The sequence below is a fragment of the Equus asinus genome, chromosome 6 (assembly GCF_041296235.1).
Source record: "Equus asinus isolate D_3611 breed Donkey chromosome 6, EquAss-T2T_v2, whole genome shotgun sequence".
Classification (NCBI taxonomy): Eukaryota; Metazoa; Chordata; class Mammalia; order Perissodactyla; family Equidae; genus Equus; species Equus asinus.
The window spans coordinates 79,036,107-79,055,775 of NC_091795.1; the positions used below are offsets into that span (position 1 = coordinate 79,036,107).

Genomic DNA, 19,669 nt, shown 5'->3' on the forward strand with positions numbered 1-19,669 from the left:
CAAGAGCAGATGCACAGAGGCATGAGACAGCACAGGCGGCGCAGGGAACTTCAGTCCTTACTAGATTTCCAAGCGCAAATCAGAGGGTGGTGGGAGCGGCTGCCAGAGAGGTTAACTAGGGCCAAGTTCCAGAAGGCCTGGCGTGCTGTGCTAAGGGGCCTCCCTTTCTTCTTCAGGGAAGGGCGGGCCTTGGGAGTTTGAAGGCAGGAGTGTGACTTGGTCAGATTTTCATTTATACAGACCACTGTGGTGAAGAGATCTAAGGCAGCGGTCTGCAAACCCTGAGCAATAATATCAGCTGGGGAGCTTTTACAAGTCCTGAACCCTGGTGCTACCCCAGACTAGGTCAGAATTTCTGGGGATGAGACTCAGGCACTGATGTTTCTGTTTTTTGTGTTGTTTTTTTTTAAGTAAACTTTTTATGGAAACTGATGTACATAGAGAAACAAGTACAAATCATAAGTGAACAGCCGGTGGATTGTGATAACGTGAGCATACCCCTGTAACAACATCCAGACTGAGGAATAGAATATTACAGCACTCAGAAGCCCCCGGCTACCCTCTTCCCGTACAATCCACTCCCCAACTTGACTATTTATTAATTTGCTTAGTTTTGAAATTTATGTGTAACTTCATGTTGTTGAAGTTTGTTTATTCTCATTGCTGTAAGGTACTTCATTGTAAGAATGTGCCACAGTTTATTTATCCATTCTAGTCTTGGTGGACATTCGGTGACTTTCCTGTTTGGGGATTATGAATAGTCTATGAGAATTGTTGTATGTATCTTTTAGTGACCAGTGTGTACCTTTCCGTTGGGGATATATCAAGGAGCGGAATTCCTGGGTCACAGGGAATACATGTGTTCAGCTTTGGTGGCTATGCCAGAGTTTTTCAAAGTGATTGTAGGCACTAATTGTTTTTGAAAGTCCTTAGATGATTCTACGACACAGCCAGAGTTGAGAATTGCTATTCTAATGGCTGTCAACCTGGGGAGAGGGACACCAATCAGGATAATGTTGTCACCCAGCACCTGTTATGCAAATGTTAGCTGAGAGTGGGATTTTGACAGGAGGGAGCGAGCAAGCAGTGGAGGAATAGTTATCAGAAGAAGGAAGGAAGAATTTTATAAGAAGACAAAAGAAGAAAAAGGAAGAAAAAAAAATTCCCTAATGCTGCCGGTGTGTCTGGCTTTGGTTTTGCAAGTGTCTGGAGGAGGAGGCGTAATCTGTTTGCGGAGGAGGGGCAGAAGATGAAACGGTTTAAAGTGCGTCTGTTGCCGCGGTAGGGTACGCTGGGAGCGTCAGCCGAAGGCTGCAGACACTATGTCATGGGACTCTAATTATGAGACATGAATTCACTGGTTATATATGTGCTTCTCAGGGAGGGAGCGGGGAGGCAGGGTGCTGCTGTGACCAGGACACTAGGGGGTTAGACCAGGGTTCTAACACCTGCTGTGACACTAACTGGCTGTGTGATCCTGGGCAAACTGCTTCATGTCTCTGTGTTTTAGTTACAGAGCATTCTGGCTAGATGACTTCTAAGATCTTTTCTAGTTCTAACGGCCTATTATTTTACGTCACTCTAGGGGTGAGATTCCAGTAAGACGATGATCCCAAAATTTGGCATGATGCAACAGCTTTATATCTGAGATGGTTCTGGATGAAAACACTGGACTACATAATTATTTCCCCAAATTAAATAGCATAGGATAAGACTCTCTTAGATGATTTGTTTTGTTTTGTTTTTGTTGTTGTCTTTAAATTCGGGGTATGGCTGAGACAACGGCTGGGGGAGCCACGGACAGTCTCGTAGTGTTATCGATACGGCTCCATGGCAGTGTTCACCTTTTATTTTCAGATCTAAACCCCTCCCACTTGCCTTTATGTATAAAAGCCTCTCACCTGGGTCAATGGGGAGAACTACTGAGTTACTTTGGGAGAGAAGGCCAGAATCACATTAGTTCATGCGGAAAGAGTCCAACGGGCCCTGTTGTGTTCATGTCATCAATACGGCCGTCAAACCCCAGGAGACTCCTGGAAGATCCTGGCATTGAGGCAGGCTTGGAATGCCACTAGAAGGAAGATCATACCTGATGGAAACGCTGGGAGGGAAAGGTTAAGGGCTTAGCGTTCCTGGCCCTTCTTGGAATGGGTGGAGTCCCCTGAGGTCTCTGGGGACAAGTGGGACTGTGCACAGATACCCATTCTTTGGGGGGATTTTGAAAGGAATGAAGTCACATGACTCGGCTACTGAAGGACAACTGGACTTCAAAACAAAAATTTACAAAGGAAACAACCGCTCTCAAGAATTACGAAGTGCAAAATTTGATTTAAAAAATTACTGTGGAGGTTGGGTGGGAGGGAACGCAAAGATTTTGACTGGAATTCAGAGTCCCGGGCTGAGGGAATTTGACAAAAGTTTTAGGAGTGGGCAGAATGTGATGTCAACAGGAGGAAACCACCAGAAAAACAAAAGTAGAAGAAGGCTGAGTCTGCAATTAAAGGGGCCAAGGATAAAACCTGCTTACATGCTGTTCTGGGACAAAGAGGTTGCTAGAGAGGAGGAGGTAGTGTAGCTAAGGAGAGAGTCAATATTGTGAGTCAGCCGAGTAAGATACCGGACACGCTGGATGAGTTGACAGATTGGGAATATTTGCACAGTGGTGGTTGGCAGAGACACAGCAGGCCTGAAACCGCAATAAAAGGAGCAGGAGTGTAGGTTGTTTAGTCACCGTGGGAGAAATAAGGGAACACACAGGTTGGGGTGGGGACTGGTTACCTGCTGAGCCTAGATCAAGAGAAGGCATTGGATCAGAAAGGCATTTAGTTGCTCTCCGAAAGAGAATACAGCTATTGGGGTTACCGGTTGAGCTCTGCTCCAACGTAGCTGATTGTCCAGTCATAAAGGACAGAGGCGAGGCACAAGGCCAGGTGTCCTGTGTGTTCGTTTCATAAGGTCCCCTTTCCCCTCATCAGAAAGGACTGGAATAGGTGGCAGCCTGGGAAACAGGCTGGGTGGTTCTTTTCTTTTTGACGCTTAAAGAAATAATAGATGGGAAATTGTTGAAACTGGAGTAATGGGGCTGACATTTGTTGAATGCTAATTATTGTGCCGGGTACTATGCACACATTATCTCAATTTTCTGAGATCTGTGTCAATTTCATTGTTTTTACAGATGTTGATAGAGAGCGCCAGAGAGTTCATTTGCCCAAAGTTACGTAGTAAGGGACTGCAGCTGATGTTTTCATTTAGTTTATCTGATTAAAGTTATCCCCCACCGTATGGGGGTATTACCAAAAGAATTGAATCTGTCAGGGCAAATAAGTTGTGCTGTTATTTTGAGCTTTGGGGAGAAAGGAGCTATGTCAGCCAGTAGGTTTTTCTTTGTGGGAAATAATATCTTTGGGTTGGCTCCTTGGCCCTCAGGCACTCACCATGTTGTTCCACAGTGCGATGGCCATCTCAGCATGACCACGTTCTGAGAAGTGGAAACAGTCCTCCGAGAAGAAGGTGAGGTCAGTGTCTCCTCTCTGTGACCAAAGGCAAGGGGGTTATCTTCCTGGGCAAAGGGAATGGCTGCCTGGCCCCCACATCCCTGAAGATACCCTGGGCATTTCTCCATTTGTCCTTTCAACTCTGCTGCCCAACTGGCTTGGATATTGCAATTTTGGAATTTTTTTTTAAAACAGACATGAATTATAGCTACCCGCAGTCCATCCTTTTCCTTCAGCATCCCTTCCCCAATAGTTGAAAAAGAATAATATTTTTAGGAAACCTTCCATTCTATCCCAATCCACCAAATGGCAGGGCCATGCCTGGGGAGCTTGGTCGCTGTCGGTTTTCTCCTTATCTTTCCAAATTCCAATCATACCACAAAGTAAAAAGAGGAAAAGCAGAAAAAGCAACCCCTTGGGAGCCCTCTCAGAGAGAGAGGGTCAAAAAAAGCCCATGTAGAGAAGGAAATACATTGCCTAAGAATGACCTTTACACACGTGCCTCCCAGAACTGCCCACAGCTTACCTCGGTCAAGGGGACAAGAGTGTTCTGGAAGAAGGGCTGCACGACCACCGCGAAGTCCTCACGCTGCAGGTACTGGTGCTGGTAGGAGAACCTGGAGATGCCACTCTGGGGGTGAGGAGAGAGGCTGCTCAAACCTCTGGCAAGGCTGGACAGACAGCTTCTAGTCCTGCTGTTTTGGGGTGGATGTGCTAGGGCCAAACCACCCCAGACAAAGGCCACCTAAAGGGGCTGCTCTAGTGCACACGTTTAGTCTGCACCCGTGCACGACACCACCCGGTTCCATTCTGACATCTCTGTAAGACCAGACTGCTTGGGCCAAAGGCCGCCTCTGCTCCCACTGCACGAAGAGGTAAATTAGAACGCAGGGCTCCACTTCCAGCTCAAATGGGGAGCATCTCAACCTCAGCTCCCCTAAATGCCCATGAACTTGGGGATGAGTGTCTATGGTGGTTGGATTTACGGAGTCCCAAAATGCGGACCGTAAAAGGGATAGACAAGATGTTCTTATCCTCAAGGAGCTTATAATCAATCTGGGAAAATGAGACAAGATGTGAAAAATGTGAGAACCAGTGAAGCGCGGGAAGTTTAGTCGGGTGGAGCTTCTTAGAAGAGGGAAGACGACGTGCCCTGTGCGTGAGATGGATAAGCTACAGAAGAGCTCAGGGTGGGCATGTCAAGGGAGGGGGCAGCAGGAGCAGAGATGGACCTGAGAAGGAGTGTGCTGGGGAAGCAGACATGAGAGGGTGAGGATAATTTGGGGTAGAGGTAAGTAGGGTGGGGCTAGGCCTTCTGATCTGAAGGCTGGAGGGGACAAACTGGGCAGCGGACACTTCCCTCCCTCCACTGGGTGAGGGGGCATCTGGAACCATGGTTCTGCGGGACGGGTGGTGTCCACCACATGGAATCTACTCTGGGAACCAAGTCCTGCTCACCTGCTCACGCTGACCCTAGGCTGGGAGGTGGGGATTCTCCCAGCTTCCCCTCTGAGATTTCTCACTCGCTGCCCCCTCCCAGCCTTGGTGTTTGATACGCTTGGATAAATATTTCATGGGCAGTGATCTGTCTTTAGGGAGTGGCCTTCTTTCAGCTAAAGCCCTGCTCTGGGAGTAACGAGGACTCCCAGCTGGGACAGGAAGAAGAGGGGTGCAGGTTCACCTGGAAGTTCCAGTTCACTTTCTTCAGTTCTTGCATCTCTGAGGAGTTGTTCTGGGAGCGTCTGAGGCAAGTGCAGTTGCTCCTATGAGACAATGAATCCTATGTAGGGGCTCCCCGGGGCGGCCTAGCTCAGTGCCCCCAGGAGGCTGATCACCCCTCTTCCCATCCCCTGCCAGGCCTGGACCCAGTGCTGCCTGATGTGGGAGGGCGGTAAGACACAGGTGCCTCCACCACACAGCCTTGGGTGACTCTTGGACCCAGGTCACAGACTCATAACTCGGCATAATGTCCAACAGGTGCTTGTTGAGAGAAAAGGTGGAAGAGTTGGCGCCCGATGCCCAGGTCTCCTTGTGGACAGGCTGCCTATTCCCCTTCCCAAGCCAGTGGCTCCTGGAGTTTCTCCAGGGAAGGGATGGGAAGGGTGGAGTTTGGGGAAGGCTGCCACGATGGCCCAGTCTTTCCTCATGTTCCTAAGGCCTTCCCATCTCTACCTCCAGCTGCTTAGGACTCTCCCTCAGGGCTCCAGAGTGGAGAGTTTCTTGGCAAGCTGGGGAAGGTCAACCAGCGTGAGATACCCTGATAAGGTGGAATGCAAGACCGGCCGACTCTGCAGGAGCCATTCCTATTCCCCAGCCAGTGGCTGCTCCACCTGGGAACCAGGTTCCTAGCAGAATGGCAACCTCCTGGTCACCTTCCCAGCAAATCCATTAACTCCTCTGCCCGCTGCAGAATCTCCTCCCCCATAGCAGCCGCAGGAACTCTGGGTGACCCTCTGGCCTCAGAAGATGGCAACTTCCCGCCAGGGTCATGGCTGAGCTTTAATAAATTCCAGTCCCCAGCAAGAATTCTCAGATTGCACATCAGTACCTTAGCTCCAAGACTGGCTTTCAAGGAGAGTCCTATCAAGGATGTTATAAAAGCTATTTCCTGCGAGCCTACCCACTGGGGCCAGGCACTTCACATGCATTTTCTCTAGACCTCACACTTACTTTGCAAGGAGGTATTACAGGTGAGGAGTAAGAGGCCCAGAGAGGTTATGTGGTTTGTGCAAGGTCCCACAGCTCCTAAGCTCATTGCACTTTGCTGCTTCTCAAACACGGAATAACTCGCTAAAGTTGGAGTTTGGAATCATAGACAACGTCAGGGAATCTTAAGGATCATTCAGTCTGTCCCATTTTATGGAAAAGCAAATTGGGGTCCAGAGAAATGAAGTGACTTGCATACAGAGGCATTCAATAATATAGAGGCATTTCCAAGTGGTTTTCCAAGCCCCTGGCCAGCTGCTGATGTCCAGCCCTCCTGACTGGTTCTGCCTGTGTCTGTCTCATCTGTTGGTGTCTGTGAGCCCTGTTCTCCCCAGCTGACCTCACCCCGGGACTGTGACCGCCAACTTACTGAGCTCCCAGTGACATGTAGCATTTCCCGCCTTGGCCCTGGTACAGGCCAGCCAGCTCCATGACCTTCACCACATTGACGAAAGCCCTTGGAAGCTGTGGGGAGCAGAGGGTGGGCTTCATTAGTTCCCAGGCAGTTGAGGGGGCGAACTGGCGCCTGCTGGAAGGAGCCTAGGGGATCATCTGCAGTGCAAATCCTCCCTCCCCAATTTTATCAATAGAGAAACTGAGTCCCAGAGGAGGGACGTGACTTGTATTATCTCACTGAATCTTCTTTCTCGCCCCCACTTTATAGATTGGGGAACAGACATGGAGAAGTCACATTGCCGGTAAGCCACAGTGCCGGGCTGCAAACCAGGCCAACTGGCTCCAGAGGCAAGCTCTTTGCCACCACTTAGAATTTCCCCCGCCGAGGAGCTCAGCAGCTGCCTCCACCCCATCCGGGTGCCCGCTGGCAGCGGGGCTCTGCTTGGCGTACATCTCACTGAATACAACTTGCCTAGATGCACCTGGAGAGGCACCTCCAGTGAGGGCGCAGACAGGCAGGTTGCTGGCAGGAAATGAGACCCAAGGACATGCAGCCGCTCTTTCCTACCTCATAGAGGATGTCCAGGGCCTGCTGGATGTGCTGAACATATTCCCCAGCTGAGTAGGCCTCCTGTGAAGAAAGAAGGGGGCTTTCCACACGCCCTGAGTTCCACTCTGTGAGGAGGACAAGAGTGGTCCAGTACCCAGCACAGGAGGGCCCTAGGGACTGGGATGGTGGCAGAGTGGGTACAGGGGCTTCGGTGGCACTGGATGTGCTGGGAAGCCCAGCCCTTGTTTCTGGTGGACATAGAGTCTTCGTAAGAAGTCATCCCTTGAGCCCTCCCTAGACAGCATGAGCAACCCCCGCCACAGCCCGCTCCACCGTCTCTCGAACCCAGAGGGATGCTGACAATGCTGGGCCCCACCACTTCTCCAGTCTAATCCATCACCGGCCTCAGCCTTCTTCACCCCCGATGGTGCCCCTGGGGACCATGCTGTCTCTTTCCTCGGGGCTTTGGCCCATGCCGGCCCCACCGCCTCCCTCTAACTGCCATCCCTTGTGACTCAGCTTGGGGGTCTCCTCCTCAGATCCATCTCCCGAGTGGAAGGTGCTTTAGCCCCTCCGAAACTGTGGCCTGAGTTAATCCTGGTTGTGACCTTCAGGTCCTTTTCACAGAAAGATGCTCTCAGGAGTGTAAACCTGACTGTTCGCATGAGGACAGATATTCGGTAGCAAGTAGGGGCATTTCCTGCACCAAGTGTCCACAGGTGGTTCTGGGGTCACTTTTGGCTTCCAGGCACTCCTGGAGTTCAGGACACAGTGACACTTAAATCCCCACGGGGTTTGGTGACTTCTGCCTCTGGAGTCCGGGCAGTAAGGGAGAGAACCCCTGTGCAGTGGAGGGTAATTCTCATCAGGAGAATTGGTTGGTTCTCTGAGCCACGAGGAGTGACAGATGCCTTCTCCCCTGCCTGTGACTGTCAGACATTCTACCTCCACCTCTGAGTCGGGGCAGCTGCCTTTTTCTGGCCAAATGAAACACAGGATGTCCCCAACTTAGAACAAGATGTATTCCAAACGTTACAACTTCCAAAGTTTGTAAGTCTGGACATATTGCCCCCTAGAAATGACGTTAGGAATGGGTTGGAGTCCCAGGTTGGCTGGCTGAGGATGGTTGACTGGTGGATGCCCCTGAAGGGCTGCAAGCCATACTGTTGGGACCAGCTCACTTTTACCCAACCCCCTTTATGAACCTGTTTCAGCATCCCCCTGTGCACCCTCCCTCCCCCTGAAAAGCAGGGGCAGGGACTCCAAGCACCAGTCACCCATCTGGATACCAGAGAACATATGTTAGACTGCACTGCTCTCCCAGGGGCCACTCAACAGTGGGAAAGGCCAGGTCTCACCTGGTGGGTGTGACCCTGGGGCTGCCTGGGAGAACAGGCCAGTGTGACTCCCCTGAGGGAGATCAGGCCCCTGGGCATGGACAATGACAGAGGTCAGCCACTCCTTTCTCAGGTTCCCAATGGGGTTGTCAGGCCTACCGGATTCTCGCAGTAATGACACAAGTCGCTGCTCCCGATGAAGAGTGTGATCAGCTTCCAGTCTTTCTCTAGGTTGATTTCCTGAGGGGACAGAAGACCCTGAGTTCAGGCATCACTAGGGCGCAAACGCAGGTGGTGCTCACCAGACCACACAGCCCCCCAAGCGCCTTCCGCCGTCTGGACCACAATAGAAGATGCCAAGTGGAGCCTCCTTGCCCTCACCTTGGTGCTGGAGCAAGGGGCTCCACAGAGAATCCGTGTGTGTGTGTACATGTGTGTGGCTGCTCACACAGTGCGGAGGACTGTTTTCCCTTCGAAATCCTCCTAGGAGAGCTGCAGCCTATACTGAAGTAGAGTGTGGTGACACACCCCTGAAATGTGATCTACAGGCCTTCAAAGGAGCCGAGGGCAAAAGATGCATCTACATAGAAGTGAAAGCCCAGAGCTGCCTCTTAGGGGAGCTCTTCAGGTCTGGGACAGTGCGGGGGAACAGGGCGGGGCCTGGAGGAAGAGCCCTGAGTGGACTGAGAGGTGGGTCGGGGCTGCGGGGCCCTCGGAGGAGCCCGCTTTCCCCTCAGCCACCACCATAATAGGAGTCCTGCCAGGAGCAGAATTCCAAGTTGTAAGCGTAGAGCGTTAAAAAAAAAAGTGCAAGTGAGAAGGGTTAGAGGGGCCGTGAGTGGGAGGAGGAAGGGTTGGAAGGAGAAACCTACTTTTAGTAGCCAGCATTTACATAATAGGGTTCCAAGAAGCCAACTCTTGGGTAAAGTGGGCAACTGCCAGAGGCCAAGGCCAGCATCTCTGCCAACACCCCTCGGGGGTCTCTCCCTCCTGCGGCTGGCCCTCGGGGTAAGCATGCGGGAACTAGGGTCGGGGGCAGCAAAGAGGGCGTCTTTGTGGTAAGACCTGCTTCTTGTGGCTCATTTGGGCTCTCCTAAGGACAAGCCAAGAGCAGGAGCTGCTGAGGTGCACAGGGGCCTCTTTTGGGGCCGCTGCACCCACCCCAGCTGGAGACCCAGCTCCTCTCAGGGTGGCCCGGGGTCCTGTACTCACAGGACTGTTTTTCATTCGCTCCACCAGGTCCCGGGCCTGGGCCGGCATGTCCCTAGGCAGAGGGATGAGAAGGGACGTTAGAGCTGGCTCAGGAACAAGGGCTCAAGCTGTAGGATGTTGGCCTGGCAAGCAGGTGCTTCAGGAAGAAAAATATCAAAAAGTTTATTCCTTCAGAGTGTATTGGAAGGCTTTTGATTCTCAAGAAATCCCAACCTAGTAATAAGGAGCTGCTGTGGACCTCAGAGCCACATGGATCCAGACCCTGGCAGGGGCTCGTCCAGCCACCTGCTTCTGCAGCCCATCCTCTGGCCACTTGGGGTGGGATCTGCTCGACCTTCCCACCAGGGATGTGCCCTTATACCTCATCCAGCTCTTTGATTGCAAGCTGAGCCTGCTCAGCTCTTATTCGGCTTCCAGTTTTAAAAATAACCTTTTGTATATTTGACAAAAGTCATAGCCCTAAATTATCCCTCAGCTTTCTTCTTTCCAGACTTCCTGACTCCTCTGACCTTTACTTCTAAGTCCCACTCTCTGTTTCTTTAATCCTTTTGCTTTTCTTCTCTGTGGTTACTTTGGATTTCCACACCCTTCCCCATCTTCTCACTTTTTTCCCCTCCCAACAAAACAGGATGGGGAGACAAATATGGACAGGCTTAGTTCTCCCTTCATCTCCCAGATTCCTGCCGTGAATAAGGAAATGAACACTCTGGAGAAGAGTTGTGTGTCAATGGAATACTACTCAGCAATAAAAAGGAATGAACAATTGATACACGCAACAACACAGATGTATCTCAAAATAATTTTGCTAGGTGAAAGAAGCTAGACGAGGAAAGAGTAAATAGTCTATGATCCCATTTATATAAATATCTAGAAAGTTAAAACCAAACTACAGTGACAGAAAGCGGGTCAGTGGTTGCCTGGGGCCCAGGGAGTGGTGTAGAGACAGGAAGGGGCCGGAGGGAGAGACTGGTTACAAAGGGGCACAGGGAAACTTGTGGGTGTGATGTTTATAATCTTGACTGTGGTGATGATTTCACAAGCATATGCATGTGTCAAACCTATCAAATTATACACTTTTCATATGTGCACTATATTGCAAGTCAATTATACCTCAAAAAAGTATGTTTTTTTAAAAAAAAGCTGTGTATATGAGAATTTATGTCAGCAAAAGGATTCAGCCATGGAAGAAGTTATAAAAGCAGTAACTGGTACAGGATGGGCATTTTAAATCTTTGCATGCCCATGACGAACTGGGCACGTGGTCAAGCACACATAGTACCATCTTTGCCCTTGGTTCTCATTTACACACCAGGATTGTACCCCGTACACTATTGCTATTGATGGGTATATGAGAAAGCTAGAAAGAAAGCCTGTCCCCATTAAAGGCCACCACAGAAGTGCCTATAACGTTTTAATAGGTTTACTGTGTGACTAGGGGAATTCATGGGTGAGAAGCCCTCATGAGTACCGGGGAAGTTGGGAATGTTCACTTCCTCCCCTCTTCCCGGCCAGGTTCTTCCCACCCTTCAGGCTCAGAGCAAGTCCTATCTTCCTCAGGAGCCTTCGCTCCAAGTCATTTATCCACACCTCCTTCATTTCCTTTTCTAGTCCTGGTGTGAAGAGCTCTGCTCTGGGAGTTATGGGACCGGGGTTCTCCTTTCAGCTCTGCTACTAACTTGCTGTGTGAACTCACCCAAGTTACCAAAGCCTGCTAGGGTTGGATTTTTTCATCTTTTAAATGGAGAGTTTGGGCTGGATGATTTCTGGAGTCCCTTCCAGGTCTGCGTCTGTATTTGGACTGCCCAGTCTACACTTCACGCTTTTCTGTTCTCTCAGTTGTAGTCCAAGGTACAAAATCATTTCAGTCTACAATATTGCCATATGCAACACTGTTTTTTTTCCTAAAAGTTATATCCTGTTTGTTTAGTCTCCTTTCCCCTAGCATGGGACATCAGTAAGCTCTTTGGCTAAGGCAGGGAGTGCACCTTTTGATTCTTTAGTATCTTTTAGTAATAACACCTAAGGGCTCAGACCTTGGCAAGTGTTCAGTGAATTCTTGCTTAATGATTGATGGAAGGTAAATTAGATGTTGAATAAAACTTTGAAATGAATAATGGCAAACTTCTTTTTTTGCAAACACATTATATACTGTACTAAGTGCTTTCCATGGATTATGTCATTTAACCCTTACGACAACCCTGAGAAGTAGGCACTATTATTATCCCCATTCAGAGATGACAAAACTAAGACTCAGAGGTGCTAAGTGACTTGCCCAAGGTCACACAGCTAGCAAGTCTGGGAGCTGGGATCTGGACACAGATGGTCTGACCCCGGGCCTCATTATCTTCGTTGTTCTGCTGTGCTTTTATATTTCTCTTTAGGTGAACTCATCCTTACCCACCCCGTACTAAAAGATAGAGTACAGATGAAGGAGTCAGAAGACAATTCTCCCACCTTGCTTACTTAAGTCAATGGCTGACTCTCCTTTCCCTGGCACCGGACATCAGAGACACCAACAAGAAGCTGCAGGTCTCGGCTACTTCCCCTGCCACTGATTCTGGTGGAAGCACCGAGCAACAGTAAAATAGAAGAGACAGCAAGAGAAGCAAAGCAAAGCAAGAAAGGGGAGAGGAGCTTGAATGTCAACAGACTAAGGAATCAACTCCCGGTTAATGAAGTCTGGGCTGTGAAATAATAATAAAACCATGATGATTACAATAATGATAATAATATTAATGGTAAGAACAGCAATTAGGTGTTGATACTATGCCCCCATGAAGCCCAGTTTTTTGCAGAAAAAATAGGTTCTTCCTGCTTATGACGTTGAGGAACTGACATTGCTTCCTGTGGCTCAGAGACTCCAGCAGAGCTGAGGGCCGGGTTACCGCGTCTGAAAGACCGCTCCCTGTAAACAGAGTGAGTCAAGCCGGTGTCGTTTCCCTGGTGATGTGAGCACAGCAATCCTTCTACAAAGCAGATACCCAGCACGCTCTGTGCTGAAAATCAATGAACGCCGTCAGGCATTTCAGCTTTAATTATCTGGGTTGTTGTCAACAACAGAAATCCAAGTGAAAACAAACAACCGCCAGGCTGTTTCAGGGGCCCTAACATCTAACTCCCTAGTGTCAAAATAGCTTTTTCAGAGTCAAGGACTCGATGTTCCAAGGCGAGGGGGAGAGAGGAAGGGCAGCCCTCTGCAGGGTCATGCCCTGAGTTCTCCTCCGGTGCTGAGAACCGCCCTGCACGATTGACCCCCTGGGCAGGGAGGTCGAGCTGAGGTCAGCAGGACGGCACCCGCAGCCTGGGGAGGACGTGCTTCCTGTCAAGCCACCTCAAGTGCTCCCTCCTGCTGCCCCAGAGAAGCAGTAACAGTTCGCTGGGCAGAGTGAAGGCTCTGATTCAGCCTGGTCTGAGGCTGGCTCCGCTGATAACTTGTTCTAATAACCTTAGGCCATTTAGGAAGTTGTCCAGCCTCAGGGCCTTCGTGCTAGTACCCATCTTGGAGGGCATGAGGATTCCATGAGATAATCTATGTAAGGGGTCGCCCAGGTCAGGCATGCACAAGTGCTCCATGCACAGCAGCTATTATTGCCCATGGAGGGCCAGGCTCCCAGACACCATGCTTCTCTCCTCCTCCTGTGTCCCACCCTGACCTCTCAGCCTTGCCTTCCACTCTCCCTCCCATATCCAGGTCAACTCACCGAGCTCTGGCCCCTTCCACTGCTACATTCAGTCCTGCCGTCTCCTCCTGTGTGCCGGTGGAGAACCCGAGGATGTGAGGGTTGAACTTCTTTAGAATGTCTTTTAAGAGAGAGGAAGCAGGGAACAGAGGTGAGAGGGAGATGGGCATGCAGTGTTGGGGCACAAGTGTGGGGCTGGGTGGTTCTGGGTCTCCAGGGCTGGCTGACTTCCCTCCTTGCAGATAACCTTCTCTTCCCTCACGCAGGGGAAGGCCCTGGCCTCAGCACGGGGTTGTTATGGCCATAGTGATGGTGCTTCTCTGTGTTGCTACTTACTGGGCAGTGTGGTGTGGGTCTCCAAGATTCCATCCCCTCCAATGCTGGGGAAGAGAAAGTATATTTGTTAAGATCACCCTGACCTGCTGCTTCACATATCGTCATATTTATGAGTCACCACCAGAGAGTCTGCCCTGGTGAATCATTCCTATCACCCTTAGGACTGACATGAGCGTCAGGAGTCTCCTTGCATCTCAGCACTGGGGCCTGGGGATCCAGCCTTGTCTCTGAAGGAGTGACCCAGGAAACACACAACTTGTGCCTCTTCAGGGCAGTGTCATCAATTCAAACTGAGTGGAGAGCAGCCTCACCTCCAGGAAAGTCCCCTCCAGGACGTGGGTAGCTCACTGGTGTTGCTTGGGCGGGCTCCCACGGCTGTCTGTGAAAGACAAAGAGAAGGCTCCAGACCTGTGCTCGGCCCAGGGGCAGGCGGACAGTGCTGGTGTAGCAGCCAGGACCTGGATTAACGTTTTCTGAAAATGGCACTGGCTTTTCTCCAGGCCGCCTCAATCTCTGAGTCGTGCTGACTCCCCAGTCCTCCACACACACCAGTAACCCAGTCCTGGGAGAACTAAGATTCTTCCTTCCCAACATCTCTAGCTCCCATCCCTTTCTTTTTGTTCCCTTTGCCGTATTCCCTGCTGAGACTCTCATCTCCTCACCATGGACAACACTGTGGCCTCCCACCTGAGCCCATCGTCTCCAGTGTCTGTTCCCGTCTCATCGGGCTGCTCACTGCTCTTCCCAGCACACCTCTTCCTTCACGCCTCCCCTTTCGGGGCGGTTGTGGGGGGGGGGGACCTTCCAGTGAGTCTCCCTTACCTACAGGGTCAAAGTCAAACCCCTTCACCAACTTTCTGAGCTCACCATAATCTGGTTCCCACTTTTCTTCCCCTCATTGATTCCCTCCTTTGCTGTCCACACGAACCTTCAGGTCTGAACAGATTGATCTGTCACCATTTCTGAAGCATGAGGGCCTTGGACCCACTACCCCATTACCACCCGCTCCATCCCTCCCAGGATGCTGAACTCTCACCTTTCCAGACCTTAAATCTCTAATTCATTCTCTAAGACCTTTGTCAGCTCCTACCTCCTCTATAAAGCTTTCTCTAAATGCCCTGTCTTTTTAACAAAAGAAATTCATCTTCAAACTTACAAGAATAACATATCTTCATCATAAGTAGTGAAATGATACAAAGATTTTTTAAAAAGTAATAATCTACCTCTACTTCCATCTTTTTATGTTTCTTTTTAAGATTGGCACCTGAGCTAACAACTGTTGCCAATCTTTTTTTTTTCTGCTTTTTCTCCCCAACCCCCCGCCAGTACATAGTTGTATATTTTAGTTGTGGGTCCTTCTAGCTGTGGCATGTGGGACGCTGCCTCAGCATGGCCTGATGAGCAGTGCTATGTCCACGCCCAGGATCTGAACCAGTGAAACCAGGGGCTGCCGAAACAGAGCACACGAACTTATCACTCAGCCACGGGGTTGGCTCCTACCTCCATCTTAATCTCACCTCCTGCCACAGGTTGTACATCCCCTCCTGGCCCCTTACGCACATATACACACCACCAGAGCTTATTAATGGTTAAGAACCTGGTGTATATCCTCCCACAGCTTTCACCACGTTCACACCAAAATTAAAACACGTTCACACACGTATGGGGACATGGTATGTTTTTACAGAAACCAATGCCCTGTTTTAAAAGCCCTGTATATCACCTATCTGATTATCTATCTACTTCTGTGTAAGTTTTTTGTTTTCCCGGCCGCACAAGTTTCCTGAGGGTTACAACTACGTCTCATACTCCTTTTCCCTCAGAATTGCTAGCAGAGTATCTGGCACACAGCAATCACTAAATAGTTGGCTAATACAATTCATTTAGTGAAACTGTACTATGTGCAGGAATTGGGTTCCTTCTGCCCCGAAGAACAGTTTTTTGTTTTTTTTTTTTTTGAGGAAGATTAGTCCTGAGTTAATATCCACTGCCAATCCTCCTCTTTTTGCTGAGGAAGATTGGCCCAGAGGTAACATCTGTGCCCATTTTCCTCTGCTTTAGGTGGGTCACCTGCCACAGCATGGCTTGACAGAGGTGAACAGGTCTGTTCCCGGGGTCCGAACCGGTGAACCCTGGGCCGCTGAATTGAAGTGCACAAACTTAACCACTACACCACCGGGCCAGCCCCAAGAACACATTTTAAATGGGATAGGGGGCGCTGGACAACGTGTAGGTAAGACTCACCATACTATGAACCTGGGTAGATGGAAATGAGTTCTCCGATAGAGGCAGGCCGACTTGGGTGAGTGCCATACACACAGATGAACTGCCTGGGAGTGGTGGAAACGGGGATGGCTGGCTTCTATCTGGGGATGGAGGGGAGGCCTTGTGGAAGAGGTGGTGTTTGAGCGGGACTGTGGAGGGGAGAGGGCAGGGCATTCTAGATTGCCTGGGGATGTCTTGTGGCTGCCTGGCTGTGTTTGGGTGCCTGACACCAGTAGGTTCTCAATAGAGTCAGCTCAGTGCTGAATGTGCAGCCAGTATGAAGAAAGAGGTGATTCTGCATAGGGCCCAGCTGGGTTCTGAGGTGCCCAGGCCTGGCTCAGCTCAGTACTCACAGTCAGGGAGTCACCCAGGGCGGCCACCACTTTGATGTCTGCTGGTTGGAGCTCATGGACTAGAGGAGAGAAGCAAAAAGATGGATGGTCACAGGGAGGTCTTCCTTTTAAAGTACAAACTTGACTAGGAGTCGAGTTTCTGCTCTAGTCCCACAGGTCCCCATTATACTTATTCCCGGGCCTAGGACTTTAGCAGATTTTCCCCTTTCATCCAAAGCAACCAAGGCACTGAAGGTAATAGGCTTGATGGCTATTGTCCATCTGAGAGGAGTCCAGTTCACACTGGAGGGGTCCAGGAAAGTTCCAGCTGTAGCAGTCATGAGCATAGGCAGATAGGAGCTCAATCCCTGACTGTACCTACCTCACCAGGCAAGGAGGCATGAAGGGCTGCCATTGGGACTAAGTGGGGAGGCCCCCTCCACATGGGAGCCCAGCAGTGGCTGCAGGCCAGCTTCTTGTGGGCAGCCCAGAATCTAGGTCTGCATAGCGTGGGAATAATCAAGGCCTACTCGAAGCTCCGGGGTGTATTTGTAGGGTCTCCCCCCAACCTGACACTTAGCAAGGCCCTCAACTGAAGGAGGTGACGATGTTTTCACTCACCCGAGCTGGGAACACTGTTGGGAGGATTCCACTCGGTACACAGGAAGTCACTGCCCCAGTTCTAAATCAACAGGAGGAAAGATACGACGCCCAACACTCATTGTACAGGAAGGTTAGCTCCAGCCCAAGAAGGACTAGCTAAGGAATTTGTGATGGAGGCTAGAACTATGTCACTGTGGGGGATCTTGTTAGCATAAGACCTGTTAGTTGTAGATGGACTGAGAGGGAAATTAGAGGGGGGAGGATGGGTGTCTGCTTACCCCTATGCACAATACACGTAATGTGTGTGCACACTCACATAGTCCTTCCCCTCTCAACCTATCTCCACTCTTACACGGTGCCAGCAGGCATACCAAAGCAGGGGGGAAGCTGGGAATTCATGCTACAGGTGGTCTCCCAAAGGAACACAGATTTGGAAACCTAATAAGAGATTACAGATGGGTTTTGGTGGTGGTGTTTAACATTATGCTAATAGACACTAATTACAATGCTAGGACTGAAACAATAATTAGTTAAAATATTTTTAGGAAAATAACATGAAATTTTTACAATTGCAAAGTTCCTGGTTTCTGCATATCTTTTTATACGTGTGAATATCTTTTTGCATATTTAACTTAATAGCCAACAACTTCCTTATATGTGTATAAATAAATGTCTATACTGGGCACCTTTAGTCAAATTTCCTGGTCCCTGGAATACAGAGCACCTTTCCAGATGCTGGAGGAAGGGATGGGGTAGGAAGCAGAGGGCACAGAAATGACCAGCACCAGCAAGTGGGGGAGAAAAAGAGCCTCTTTCCCAGAGTCCCAAACACCTGCATGTCCCCAGGAGGGCCTGAGGGACAAGGGCAGAGCTGGGCGCACAGTAGGGCTCCACAAACAGGTGTGGCCCAGTTGACTGATTCTCCAGAATTGTGACTGCCAGAGGTTTGGGAAGCTCCTCTCTTCTGTTTAGTGAGACTACAGCAGAGACAAGCCTTGGTAAAACACTCCTTTCACAAAGGAGCAAAAATGAAACTTCTTTTAAATATTATTTGCTTAATCTGATGTAATTTAGTTTATCCCAAGGGATTGCTCAATTCCTCACACTGATGAATTCCTTCTTCTGTATGGAAGTTTTACTGAAATCAAGAACGTGCTTGTGTGCAGATGACAAATATCCGGGGAAAATGCAGTTAAAACAAAAAGTTCTATGGTTGTGAGCACTTTAGAAACATCCCTGATAGCTAGTGAGCCAGAGACAAGCACGTTCCAGGCAGATTAACAGACGCAGGTTGGAACTTGAGCACGCTCGTCTGTTACAAGGGGAGAACCACACGTGCCTCCTAAACCAGGGCACCCGAATCCCCTGGAGGTCTTGTTAAATGCTGATTCTGATTCTGAAGGACAGAGTTAACTCTCCTAGCAGCAGAAGCAAAGATACATGATTCTGTAAGACCCAAGAGGGCAGGCCCAGACCCACTTTGCTCACCACTGTATACCCAGCTCTTAGCACAGCACCTGCTCCATTTGGGCACCCAATACATAAATAATTAAACCGGCAAACAAATGCCTCATTGACCAGATGCAGCTGACATTTTGATTATAATGGATTTTGGTCAATGGTTTACCTGGGACCAGCCTCCATTGGGCTAACGTGAGCCTGAGAGAATCCAGAGAGGCTGGACAGTGGCATCAGCCCAGCCGTGGAGCTGTTATGGTTTGTACCCCAGAGCCTAGCATCTGATAGTCTTTAGTAATTTCATATGGGTTAGTCTCAGCTCTTCAGCTGGCTTATAAAGGTCTTTCCTCAATCACTCCTGCTGTTCCCCAATCCGTTTTCCGTACAGTACTCAGGGAGATCTTTTAAAAAGGCAAATCAGATCACTTCACTCTCTCCTGGGACTTCTAATGGCTTCCCACATCTCTCCAGCTGAAGTCCGACCATCTTACTCAGGGGATCAGGTTCTATATGATCTGGCTCCCGACAACCCCTCTGATCTCATCATCTGGCTCTCCACCTCATTCACATGCCCTCACAGCCACTCTGACCCTCTTGCTCTTCCTCAGCCCCACTTCTGAGGCTTTGTCCTCCCTAGTCCAGCCTGGGATTCTGGCTCTGGCTCTCCACACAGCTGGCATCTTTTCATCATGCATGTCCCAGCTCAAATCTCCCCTCCTCAGAGAGGTGGGGCCTGGCCTGTACAGCTCATCAGAACTTGCCACGCCCCCCTTGCCCCATCACTCTTTCTTGCATCAGCTTCTTCAGAGCTGTCATCACTGTCTGAAATGATTATGTTTAGCTATTTATTCGATGTCTCCTCTAGTAGATTGTAAGCTCCATCCATCAGGGCTGGACCCATGTGTCTGGTCTACTGCTCTGTCTCCCTGGCACGTAGTACGTCCTCAGTATGGAGTAACCTCTAACTCCCCAAGGGCAGGACCACATCTGGTACTTCTCTGAATTCCCTCCAGCACCTAGCATGAGATTGGACATAGCATAGGTGCTCAAATGAAGCTTGCAGTTCAGCCCCAATCCTGGTGGCCAATAGACCTGGTCTGGACCAGATCCATTCTGCAAGGCCTGGTGTGGTCCAGGATCTGCCAGGCCATGTCTGGAGTAGCAGTCCCTAAAGCCATGAGTCCCAAATCCTTTGGAGTTCCTCAGAGCTAGAATGATTGACTTGAACCAAATAAGCCCTGGGGACCCAAATGGATATGTGTCAGCTTCCTGTTGGGCCCAGCCCCTGGAATTGAGGTTC

The 19,669-nt window shown here is 49.9% G+C and overlaps 1 protein-coding gene across 4 annotated transcripts in view; it reads right to left on the reverse strand.

Annotated features, from left to right (window-relative positions):
* The window catches only part of PLB1 (phospholipase B1), a 136,114-nt gene that overhangs the window by 13,456 nt on the left and 102,989 nt on the right, over window positions 1–19,669 (reverse strand). For all 4 annotated transcript variants that reach the window (XM_070512369.1, XM_070512368.1, XM_014850409.3 and 1 more), the window contains 12 exons: window positions 16,930–16,990; window positions 16,330–16,388; window positions 14,023–14,090; window positions 13,712–13,755; window positions 13,397–13,496; window positions 9,696–9,747; window positions 8,643–8,723; window positions 7,165–7,227; window positions 6,571–6,665; window positions 5,176–5,257; window positions 4,021–4,125; window positions 3,435–3,530 (listed from right to left, as the gene is read on the reverse strand). In XM_070512369.1, coding sequence (XP_070368470.1) covers window positions 3,435–3,530; window positions 4,021–4,125; window positions 5,176–5,257; window positions 6,571–6,665; window positions 7,165–7,227; window positions 8,643–8,723; window positions 9,696–9,747; window positions 13,397–13,496; window positions 13,712–13,755; window positions 14,023–14,090; window positions 16,330–16,388; window positions 16,930–16,990 — 906 coding nt within the window. The remainder of the gene's footprint in view (window positions 1–3,434; window positions 3,531–4,020; window positions 4,126–5,175; window positions 5,258–6,570; window positions 6,666–7,164; window positions 7,228–8,642; window positions 8,724–9,695; window positions 9,748–13,396; window positions 13,497–13,711; window positions 13,756–14,022; window positions 14,091–16,329; window positions 16,389–16,929; window positions 16,991–19,669) is intronic.